General features: G+C 41.5%; 1 protein-coding gene across 8 annotated transcripts in view; it reads left to right on the top strand.

Moving 5' to 3' along the window:
- PHF14 (PHD finger protein 14) overlaps positions 1–12,310 on the top strand; it is a 286,241-nt gene that overhangs the window by 65,737 nt on the left and 208,194 nt on the right. For all 8 annotated transcript variants that reach the window (XM_045005266.1, XM_045005262.1, XM_045005263.1 and 5 more), the window contains exons 6-8: positions 3,966–4,077; positions 5,957–6,094; positions 11,020–11,166. In XM_045005266.1, the coding sequence (XP_044861201.1) occupies positions 3,966–4,077; positions 5,957–6,094; positions 11,020–11,166 (397 nt within the window). The remainder of the gene's footprint in view (positions 1–3,965; positions 4,078–5,956; positions 6,095–11,019; positions 11,167–12,310) is intronic.

The following is a 12,310-nucleotide window of genomic DNA, read 5'->3' as shown; positions in this document are numbered from 1 at the left end:
GCGTACGCGCGGCTTCACCTCCGCCCATTCCAGTCTTGGCTCGCGTCGGTGTACCGGCCGCATCGAGATCCCATCGATATGGTGGTCACAGTCTCCAGGCCAACACTCGAGTCCCTCAACTGGTGGCTAGACCCGGAGATTGTCTGTGCGGGAGTCCCGTTCCATCCTCCTCGCCCGTCCGCCACTCTGACCACGGATGCCTCAGCGCTCGGTTGGGGAGCTCACCTGGGCGATCTTCACACCCAAGGTCTGTGGTCGCCCCAGGAGCTCGCTCTGCACATCAATGTCCGCGAGCTGCGAGCGATCCGTCTGGCCTGTCGCACCTTCTGCACCCACCTGCAAGGCCGCTGTGTGACAGTGTTCACGGACAATATGTCAGCTATGTTCTACGTGAACAAACAAGGCGGAGCCCGCTCCTCCCTCCTCTGCAAGGAAGCGATGCTCCTGTGGGACTGCTGCGTGACCCACTCCATTCACCTGGAAGCGTCCTTTCTTCCGGGAGTGCAGAACACACTGGCCGACCATCTCAGCAGGTCGTTCCTCTCCCACGAGTGGTCCCTCCGTCCCGATGTGGTACACACAATCTTCCAGAGGTGGGGGTTTCCCCAAGTAGACCTATTCGCGTCCAAGGAAAACAGGAAGTGCCACCTGTTTTGCTCGTTCCGGGGTCACTCGCCGGGCTCCCTGTCGGACGCCTTCCTGTATTCCTGGAAGGATCACCTCCTCTACGCCTTCCCTCCGTTTCCGCTCGTACACCGAGTGTTGCAGAAGCTTCGGAGGGACAAAGCCAGCGTCATTCTCGTGGCTCTGGCCTGGCCGAGGCAGCACTGGTACACCCTGCTGCTCGAGCTCTCCGTTCGGGATCCCATCCCCCTTCCGTTGTGGCCGGACCTCATCACCCAGGACTTCGGCGGACTTCGGCAGAGTCCGCCACCCGAACCTGCAGTCCCTCCATCTTACAGCTTGGTACCTGTGTGGTTGACCCACGCAGAGAGGGACTGTTCGGCAGTACAACAAGTCCTGCTAGAGAGCAGAAAGCCTTCCACTCGCTCCACCTATCTGGCGAAATGGAAGCGGTTCGCGCTCTGGTGTGACCAGTGAGGCCTCAATCCCTTCGTAGTCCCTGTCCCTACCATCCTGGACTACCTCTGGTACCTTAAGGAGCAAGGTCTTGCGGTCTCCTCCTTGAGAGTTCACCTGGCAGCAGTGTCCGCCTTTCGTCCATCTGTGGAAGGTCGGTCCATCTTCTCCAACCAGATGGTTTCCCGCTTCCTTAAAGGCCTGGACCGCTTGTACCCGCCGGTGCGGCGTCCTGCCCCGGCCTGGGATTTGAACCTCGTGCTGGCCAAGCTGATGGGTCCCCCCTTCGAGCCCTTGGCCACGTGCTCCCTGCTCTACCTCTCCTGGAAGACAGCCTTCCTCGTCGCCATTACATCGGCGAGGCGAGTCTCTGAGCTCCGTGCTCTAACGGTTAGTCCGCCATACACCGTCTTCCACGGGGACAAGGTGCAGCTTCGACCACATCCGGCTTTCCTCCCAAAAGTGGTGTCAGCCTTCCACCTCAATCAGGAGATCTTCCTCCCGGTCTTCTTCCCGAAGCCGCATGCCTCGCCTTGGGAGCAACAGCTTCACACCCTCGACGTCCGCAGGGCGCTCGCTTTTTACATCGAGCGGACGAAGCCCTTCCGGCGTTCGACCCAGCTGTTCATAGCGGTGGCTGACCGTATGAAAGGCGAGCCGATCTCCTCACAGCGGATTTCCTCATGGGTTACAGCATGCATTCGGACATGCTACGAGCTTGCTCGCGTGCCACCATGCCGCCTCACCGCTCACTCGACGAGAGCGCACGCCTCGTCTGCCGCCTTCCTGACCCATGTTCCCATCCAGGACATCTGTCGAGCGGCCACCTGGTCTTCTGTCCACACCTTCGCCTCCCACTACGCGTTGGTGCAGCAGTCTCGAGACGACGCAGCCTTCGGCTCCGCGGTATTACATTCCGCCACGTCTCACTCCGACCCCACCGCCTAGGTAAGGCTTGGGAATCACCTGACTGGAATGCATAGGAGCAATCACTCGAAGAAGAAAAGACGGTTACTCACCGTAGTAACTGTTGTTCTTCGAGATGTGTTGCTCCTATCCATTCCAGACCCGCCCTCCTTCCCCACTGTCGGAGTAGCCGGCAAGAAGGAACTGAGGAGCGGACGGGCCGGCTGAGGTATATAACAGGCGCCATAGCGGCGCCACTCCAGGGGGCGCCAGCCAGCCCTCCGGAGTTGCTAGGGTAAAAAAGTTCCGAGATGCCGTGCACGCGCGGCGCGCAGACCTGACTGGAATGGATAGGAGCAACACATCTCGAAGAACAACAGTTACTACGGTGAGTAACCGTCTTTTATAATTTTTGAGGGTCTCAGATGCTTCAGTGATTGGGGACCTAACACAGCATGAAGCAAAAACCTGTCCATACTCTCTCATCCAAGAGATAATATGTAAACTCATTGGCAGCAAGACTCCATGCTTTCTTCTTGAGACATCTCATACATTGGCTCTCCATACCTCTTGCCACAGTAGTCAAGGACCTGAAGGCACCTTGATGGGTCAAATAAAAAACAGCATTCGCTGAATGCTTAAAAGTACTGATGTTCCATCGTGACTGCTTCCATATGATATTTCAGCTGTTTCAGTTCTAGAGCTGAAACAGCTGTTCAGATAAATGTTGCAAGGATTTTTGGAAAGGGAATTTTTTCCTCTCCACTGTCTTTGTGCTTCAAAGTCACTGAGCTTTTTTTTGGCCACAGTTATGAAGAAATTCACCTTTCAACCTAGACCAAACCTAGGTAATTTCAACTCAAATGGTGAAGATTTCAGAAAGCTTTAAGTGGATTAAAACATGAGTTTAGATTGAAATGCACATACAGACTTAATTCTAGCAGTTGCTGCCACAATTACTATCATTCACATAACTAAAGTTTTAACTACATTATTTAAATATTTCAAAGGTTGTCATTGGCACAACGTGATCACATTATTTCTTTAAATATATGTCCAAATTTTCTTTTTTCTCTATTTTGTTCAAGCTTACCTGTCAAGTATGTTGTAATTTATTGTGAAGTCTTGCATCTTAGTTTTGCATAACTATCCACAGGGCTTTTTGACCAGAGACACCAATAATTTTTTTTAGTGATGCTTGAAAGTTTTATCATACAGCAGATTTTTTATTTTTTTTAGAATTACTAGAGCACTGGACATATTGCCAGGAATATTGGTTGTTCCCTTCGTAAAGGACCAAATTCCAAAACTCATTGATGAAGTGGTGGTTCTTTCTTAACATTCAAATAATTTTAGGCTTAGTACTGCTAGTGCCTTTTTAACTCCCTTTCAGGAATTAGGAGGTCTAGTGAGTTCTCTTCTGTGTTTGTTTGCATTATCATTTGGCAGATCATTCAGAGTATGTAAACAAATCTAGAAAAAGAAGAGAAACCACCTCTGAGAAAGTGGTTGGCAAAGTGACTTTTTGTTTCTGTCTGTTTTTGGGAGCAGCTTCCCTTCATTCCCCACAAGAGAGTCAGCATACAAATATTGCATTGTTTGAGCCAAACCGTACTAGGGGGAGAGAGAGGTAATGCTTGTGGTTTTTATTGAACTTGTATTTGACAATGAGCCACATAAAGAAAGCTGCTGCCAACACTTGGGCTAGAAAAAGTCAAAACAAATTTAAAAAAAAATCTAAGATGATAGGAGGGAGGAACCAGAGGCTTGTGGATGCGCCATTCACCTGTGAGTCAATGAGCTTGTGTTCCTGTTTCTGACACCCTTGGCTTTCTGTGACTCATTTTCCTTATCTAGACATGTGAATAATACTTTCAATCCATTGTAATGTACTTTGAGACCTGCAAATGAAGAGTGCAATACAAGAGCAAAATGTTGTTGTTCTTGATGATAATGGCTTAATTTTTCTGCTGTTGTAGGTGGGTCCACATTGTTTGTGCCCTCTATGTTCCAGGAGTGGCATTTGGCGATATTGACAAGCTGCGGCCAGTAACGCTTACTGAAATGAACTATTCTAAGTATGGTGCCAAGGTAAGACTAGAAGAGACATGTTTACCTAGGTATAGTTTTATTTTCTCTACATATATGGCATAGCATATCTTATTAGCTTTTTGTAATTCTGTTTCTGCAACAAATGCAATAAGATTCAGGGCTGGAAATGCAATAAAAACAGAAGTATGCATCCTCTTTTGTCTTTTCTTTTGTTTCTCATTCTCTTCCCCCTCTCTCTTTCTTTCTGGAGACACTCATTACCTCCTGGTTATGTGTGTTAATGGCAGTCTGCCAAAGTCTGAATGTAGAGAGTTGAGGAGTGTATGGGAGTCTGAGTGAAAAATATACTCCCCATCCCCAAGTGGACTTTTATGTGAAATATAATTGTTCTCAGTCCAGTTCATAAGAGGATGTATGTGCATAGCACTCAAATTACCATTACAATTGGCACAAAATGGCACTCAATAGAGACCAAAGGATTTCTGGTAGATGGCTCATTGGTTTTCTTATGTCCAAATGTTGTTTCTCTAGCTGTCAGGCCATGTGGGGAAGATTTTGCTGTTGCTTCTCTTGTTGTACCCATTTGGTGCATGTAAAATTTGAATCCCAAGGCTATCAATGTGGGACTTTTCATGAGTACTAAATTAACCACCACCACCACCACCACCAACAAAGACTGTTATGCCAGGATGGTTGAAGAGCAGCCTCTGTGTATTGGAAGTGGCTCTCCAGCATGTCTAGTATGAGTCTTCCAAAACTTTCAGCACTGTTATAGAAGTGGGCAACCTCTGTACAGCAGCTATTGTAAATAATAGCTAGTTTTTTTGTTGACATAACTATTTAATAGGAGCAGAAGTAGTAATTTGGGAACATCACAAGCTTTAAAAGGGATAAGCAATACTCTTCACAAGTGGGCAGAGTAAGTGACCCAAGGCACTGCAATATGTTGGCAAAATAAAACACTAACCCTATTACAATAAAGAGTGAGTCTCAGTTTCTAATGAAAATATGGATAATTATTTTATATTCTGCCTATCTGAATTCCCTCTGGAGCTCCAGTTTTATACAGTTTAATGCAGTATTCTTCATTTCATGACTAAACAGTTGTATAGTGTTGTGTGTTGCTGTGTTTTCACAGCTTCTCCCCAACCTGGAATATATTGCATTTTTGGGTGAGGTGATTCTGCATAGTTTATAAAGTATCAGAGGGGTAGCCGTGTTAGTCTGGATCTGTAAAAGCAACAAAGAATCCTGTGGCACCTTATAGACTAACAGACGTTTTGCAGCATGAGCTTTCGTGGGTGAATACCCACTTCTTGCATCTGAAGAAGTGGGTATTCACCCACGAAAGCTCATGCTGCAAAACGTCTGTTAGTCTATAAGGTGCCACAGTATAGTTTATAAAGTTTATCTGCATAGTTTATAAAGTTGCTAATGCAATTGGATCCTTCCCAAATAAGGATTACTGCGTTGATTTTATTACTATTATGATTATTGCTTACATGTTAGCCAGATGATCATTTGTTTAAGTCTATTATGTTTAATTTCTTCTTAATTTTAACAAGGCATGTTTAGTCACATAAAACAAAGTAATGTGCAGAGTTTAAGTTGAAACCTACCAGTGCAAGAAAACAAGAAGAGCCAGCATTATGTCAAGTCTTTTTGTACTATACCTGTTAAAAGGGAATATAGGAATAAAAAAAAGAAGTTTGGAGAATCCCATTTTAGATAGCTAGCCTTATTGCTATACCGCATGAGCTTAAATCCATCCATTAGTAACATTTAACAGACTTTGTCTGTCTGTATAGAAGACATCTAAATTATCTTTCATTTATGCAAAAAAAAAATTAAAAATAGAATGTTGAATCTTTATTGTAGTGTTTACTCTGTAGTTAATTTTGCCATTTTTCTGTGTTAGGAATGCAGTTTTTGTGAAGACCCTCGTTTTGCCAGAACTGGTGTTTGCATTAGTTGTGATGCTGGCATGTGTAGAGCTTATTTCCATGTGACCTGTGCTCAGAAAGAAGGCCTGCTGTCAGAAGCAGCAGCTGAAGAGGTATGTGTGTGATACAACTTCTTTAGAAAAACGTAAAATGGAAATGTCCTAACAAAATCATGTGGAAGCTTACTGTGTTTCTGGATAACATTCCTGAGAAGAGATTTTGATAAGATGCTGCTGTGAGGTCATAAGTATTTTTTTGGAAGTGGGCTAGCTTTTTTTTTTTTTTTTTTCCCTGTGCCAAGATATGCTTTTCACAGGAAACTGTTTTAAGCTGGCCTAGCCCTAATTTAAGTTAGGACAGTTTAAGGCCTGCTCTGATTTATGATAGCTAGTTATTGTCTCTAAGGAATCATACACTAGCTAATGACTGTGTCAGAGGAGCTCCTCTTATCCCATTCCCCATCTTACCACTTCTTTCTCCTGAAATTCCCCTAAGAGGTGGGTGCACTGTTGTAGGAGTTTGCTTTGTCAGCTTTATTCCAGTTCAGAATCTCCCTCTGCTTTACACAGTTTCCAGCTGTAGCCAGATTACATCCCCTTTGTGCTGTGCAAATGGGGCCCTGTTTCTCTTCAAATGTTTTTTGCATACATCTTTTTTCAATATTATCATTAAATTGTAACATAAGTAAGTAACTTTCATTGTATTAATATGATACTTCTTGAGTTTCATTCTGAGCTTTTGTAAATTACCATTAATTGAATCCATTTAAAATACTTACATTTAAATTCCATATTCCTTACATATTCACTCATGGTACACCTCTACCCCGATATAATGCTACCTGATATAATGCGGTAAAGCAGTGCTTGGGGGGAGGGAAGGGAGGCTGCGCACTCTGGTGGATAAAAGCAAGTTCGATATAACACGGTTTCACCTATAACGTGGTAAGATTTTTTGGCTCCCGAGGACAGCGTTATATCGGGGAGAGGTGTACCGGTTTTCTTCTTGATAATAAGAATAAAGCAATCCAAATGACAGGGTTTTGCATAAGGGCTGATTTATTCAATGGAAATACCTTGTAAGTGTCTAGTGCTCTGTCCTAATTGCAAAGTTCAAGTTTAGCAAGTCATAGTCATAGTAAATGTGACAGAAAGTAAATTGTGTATAGGTGAGTGAGAGGGACACGCACATAACTGCACACACTGACATGCAGGCTTTGTTGTCATTCATTAGCTACGTTGGAATCATTGTCTTTCTTATTTCTGAAGGAACTGGCCACTCAGACCATTAGTAATTCTCTGTTAGAACTGTTCATAAAAAATAAATTTCACCTACAAGATGAACTACTAGAAAGATAAACATGGTGCCTTCAGCTAAACAGTGATGGCTTTACTAAATGGGGTTTAATGTCGATTCTTTAAGGAGCTCATGTTGTGAATTCCCATCATTGTATGTGTTTGCCATGCTTTTCACCTAAAAACATTGCATATCTTTAAACAACGGCAAACAAAGTATTTTGTAATCAAGGCCTTGGAATCACATAACTGAGAATTGTTAATTTAAATTCTTATGGAGGTAAGCTCTGTGTCACGTATATTCCCCTACCCTGAAATCTAAATATACAGAGTATATTTTTAAATCAAACTTGGCAAAATTTTACTTGCCCCTGGTGAGTAAGTGGGTGGGCTTTTTTTGGACAGGCAAGTAAAATATTTAATTTGTTGTTATGAGAGAGCGAGTGGATTTTTGTGCCTGGTTAGTAAATTTTACTGACAATTATTCATATAAAAATGTGCTGGAAATTAAAAAGAGAAAGTAAACTGAGACACATTAATCCACCTTTGTCTGAGGCAGTCTTATTCAGCTTGCAGACGTTATACATGAGGTAAATGAATTGATAAAGTAGTTCAGCCATAAGAATGTGAAAATTTAGTAAGTGAAGAATGAAAAATAGAAGAAAATTATTATGTATGTGAGAGATCATACAAAAAGACTTCCGGTGCTTAGGCCATACAAAAACTACTATGAAGAAGTCAAAGGGAAAACCATGCTATTTGGAAAACAAGACATAATGATGAGTTATTTTACTTAATGCAGAATAAGGTGTGTGTCTTTTTCCAAAAATGTCCCTTTCTTTGGGAATTTTGATCTGTTGGAGGAATATTGAGCAGAATGTGATTGCTTCCCAGAGAAACAATATGGAGAGACCGATGCCTACGTTATATATTTAACATATATGTAAGGACTCCCTGCCTGTCTCTTCTGGAACGATCAAATATTCTAGTGAGCTGCTGGGGCAAAAGAGAGGCGAGTGTTTCTTGGAACTGTCCAAACAGCAACCATGAGCACTTCGTAATTACAGAAGGAGACAAAGAGGGCAGGTTTTTATAACTATTTAGTATTAAAATATACCAGTGACCTTATATTTGTTTGTGAACGGGCCTGGAGGGAAAAAAACAACAACCCTGGATACACAAAAATAACTTCCATCACTTCAATACAGAAAAATGACAACTCTCCCATCCCATCTAGTGCAGTAATACAATGCTCTAAATGCTTTTTTTTATGTGCTTTATTGTAATTGTTACCTGTTGGTACAACACTTGCCATAGGAAGTTGTCCCTTTTTCCCTGGGTTAACTTGCAGAAATGTAAATTCATTTAAAAAAAAAAAACTTTGGAGATCATTAGAGACTGTTAAAAAGTACATGGAGAATGTATTGCTTTGTTGTATGGCACGAGGTAGCTGTAATAGAGAACAAAGAGGTGCTTGCGGTGTTGGTTTGTCCTGCGCTGTATTTGCTGGGACCTGCTTCAGAGCTCTTTAACTATGATTATTTAAAAAAAAAAAGCAAACAAAAATAATTCATAAACTAATTTGTATATTGGGTAGCACTGACCCTCCGTAACATTTTAAAATATGGTGTCTACTGAAACCTTCAATTGAGGCCTTTAACTAAAACAAATCTTTAACTTCTAAGGTTAGACTTTTCAGTTTGGCTTCAACTTGTTCTCTGAAACTGAACCCTCATTATTTTTACCCACAATTTTGAAAATGTAGTCACTTCTGTGTGCAAATAATGGAATTTAGACTTTGAGCTACATGAGTTATGGAACAATTAAATATACCTTTTAATTCTGTTTGCAATTCTGGGTGGACATAATTGCTAGTACAATTTTAGCATCCTCTTTTGTTATAAGAAACTGATTTTTTGTAACAAATTGTTGTTTTCATAAACTATATGATAGCTAGTCTAAAAAAGAAACTTTTCAGCTTAAAAAAACAAAAGCAAAATTCCTGTGTGGTCACTTTTTTAAACAAGTTTAAACCTAGCTTCTGTTGATTTAGCTTAAGTCAATTCCTTACTGAATTACACTAAATCAGTATACACAATCTAAAAATCTGTTTGAGTGTACACATATGGGCTTGCATCAATTTAACAAAATTGGTTTTAAACAGCTCTTTAGTTAAACTGATTCAAACTCTGACTGTGTTGCTCTACAAGACCCATCTATATGAAGCATAGAATCGTAGAAATGTAGAGCTGGAAGAGACCTCGAGAAGTCATCAAGTCCAGCCTTCTGCGCTGTGCCAGGACCAAGTAAACCCCTAGATCATCCCTGGCAGGTGTTTGTCCAACTTGTTTTTAAAAGTTTTCAATGATGGGGACTCCATGACCTCCATTGGAACCCTATTCCATAGCTTGACTACTCTTATACTTAGAAATTTTTTCCTAATATCTAAATCTTGCAGCAGATTAAGCTCATTACTTTTTGTCCTACCTTCAGTGGACATGGAGAACAGTTGATCCTCGTCCTCTTATATAATAGTCTTTAAGGTATTGGAAGACTATTACCAGGTCGCCCCTCAGTCTTCTTTTCTGAAGACTAACCATGCCCAGTTTTTTCAACCTTTCCTCATACGTCAAGTTTTCTAAACCATTTATCATTTTTGTTGCTCTCCCCTGGACTCTTCCGAATTTGTCCACATTCTTCCTAAATTGTGGTGCCCAGAATTGGACATGGTCCTCCAGTGGGAGTCTCACCAGCATTGAGTAGAGAGGGACTGTTACCTTGCTGTGTCTTAAATACAACACTCCTGTTAATACACCCCAGAATCATAATCAGCTTTTTTTGCAGCTGCATCACATGAACGACTCATACTCAGTTTGTGGTCCACTATAACCCCAGATCCTTTTCAGCAGTACTACCACCTAGACAGTTATTCCCCATTTTGTAGTTGTGCAGGTTGGTGTCATCTGCAGATTTTCTGTACTCCATTATCCAAGTCATTAATGAAAATATTGAAGATTACCAGACCCTGGACTGACCCCACTAGATGCACTGTCCCAACTTGACAGCAAACCATTGATAACTACCCTTAAAGTAAGGTCTTTAAACCAGTTGTGCACTCACTTTATAGTAAATTTATCTAGACCACATTTTCCAGGTTTCGTTACGAGAATATCATATGGAACTATGTCAAAAGCCTAACTAAAATCAAGGTATATCATGTCTACTGCTTTTCCCCATCTACTAGGTCGTAATCCTATCAAAGAAGGAAATTAAGTTGGTTTGGCATGATTTGTTCTTGACAAATCCATGCTGACTATTCCTTATAACCCTATTATCCTCCAGGTGCTCACAAATCGATGTCTAATAATTTACTCCAATATCTTTCCATATATTGAAGTTAGGCTCTCCGGTCTGTAATTCCCTGGGTTCTCCTTGTCCCCCTTTTAAAAATAGTACCCTAGGATTATAAAAAAAATAAAATGTTTTTTAAAAACTCTAGGATTATTAAAAAATAGTCCGCTAGGATTAATTTAATCAGGCCCTGCTGATTTGAATACATCTAACTTATCTAAATATTCTTTAACCTGTTCTTTCCTTTTTCCTATTTTGGCTTGTATTCCTTTCCCTTAGTTGTCAATGTTAATTGTGTTATACATTAAATGTTGGTTTTATGTTCCTCCATATCATTTTTCTAACTAGATTTTCCCTCCCTTCTTTTCCACCCCTTTTTCTTGCTGAAACAGGACATAGCAGATCCTTTTTTTGCTTATTGTAAACAGCATGCAGACCGGTTAGACAGAAAATGGAAACGGAAGAACTACTTGGCTTTACAGTCTTATTGTAAAATGTCCTTGCAGGAAAGAGAGAAACAGCTCTCACCAGAAGCGCAGGTATTGTACCCGTGCCAAAGCTGCATGTGCGTTAATCATCAGTGTTAAATGAGAAGAGGGGGGAAGAGGAAGGTGGAATTACGGTGGTTGAAAATGAAATTTGGACTACATTGATGGCATATGGTCAATTAATATGGCAGTGAATTATCTTTAGATTGGATTCCCTAAGAGTGAATGACCCCATAATATAATCCTTGAAAAGGTGCACATGCAAGCATCTGAATGGAAATAATCCTGATTAGTTTATATAATTTTCTATTATACCAGGGTAATTTATAATTCTTTTTTAATTCCATGGTTGCATTTATTTTACTTCTAATCTTTATTTCAAGATTCTAAAAAAATAAAAATCTGTCAAAGCAGCCAGGATTTTAGACATTTTGCTATGTGTATGTTAGAAGAAAGTTCCGCCTTCTCCCTTAGTTATTACAAGGAGCTAGTAGCAAAGCCTACAGTTAAGATTGCCTCAACACTTTATAATATTAGACCCCTATTTTCAGTTGCTTGTATGTTTTAGTCCTTTAGGCTGAAATTTTCCATGCTGTGTGTCTGCCTTAGGGGTGTGTGTGTATAGACCATTTCAGTAAAAGTGATTCAGCTGTTTCTCAGAATGAGGTTAGGGAAAATCTGTTTTGCCCATGCTAAATTATTTCATTAATTTAATTGAGAAGCTCTGGTGCCTCTGTGGTTTGAAGAAGGGACTTGAACTTTAGCAAGTGAGTTGTCCTGGTGTCAATAGGTTTTTTGCTGGCCTCATGAAAATCCACCAAAATTTGAAAATTTATAATCCTCTAAAAAATTTCAGTTTCTGTATACTCAGTGGATGATAGTTTTAAAACACTCAGAAGGTTCCATTTGTACTGGGCTTGCCCCAGACCTGGGCTAAGTAGGATTTTACGTGCAGTTTTTCCTCCCAACTGTCAGGGGCTGCTGTGACACCAGAGACAAGAACTGAGAGGAGGGAGACTGACTCTGTGCTTCAAGGTCAGGGGGAGCAGAGACTGACTGTGGGGCAGAAAAGTGACTGAGAGAAACTGTAAGGGGATAAGGATGATGGTGGCAGAAGCAAGCTGTGGATCTACATAAAAGTGGCAGAAATGATGGACAAGGGGGAAAAAAAAGGCTCTGTAACCAATGCCTAAAT

This window comes from Mauremys mutica, chromosome 2 (genome assembly GCF_020497125.1).
Source record: "Mauremys mutica isolate MM-2020 ecotype Southern chromosome 2, ASM2049712v1, whole genome shotgun sequence".
Taxonomy (NCBI): domain Eukaryota; kingdom Metazoa; phylum Chordata; order Testudines; family Geoemydidae; genus Mauremys; species Mauremys mutica.
This window is presented reverse-complemented; position numbering and strand designations above follow the sequence as displayed.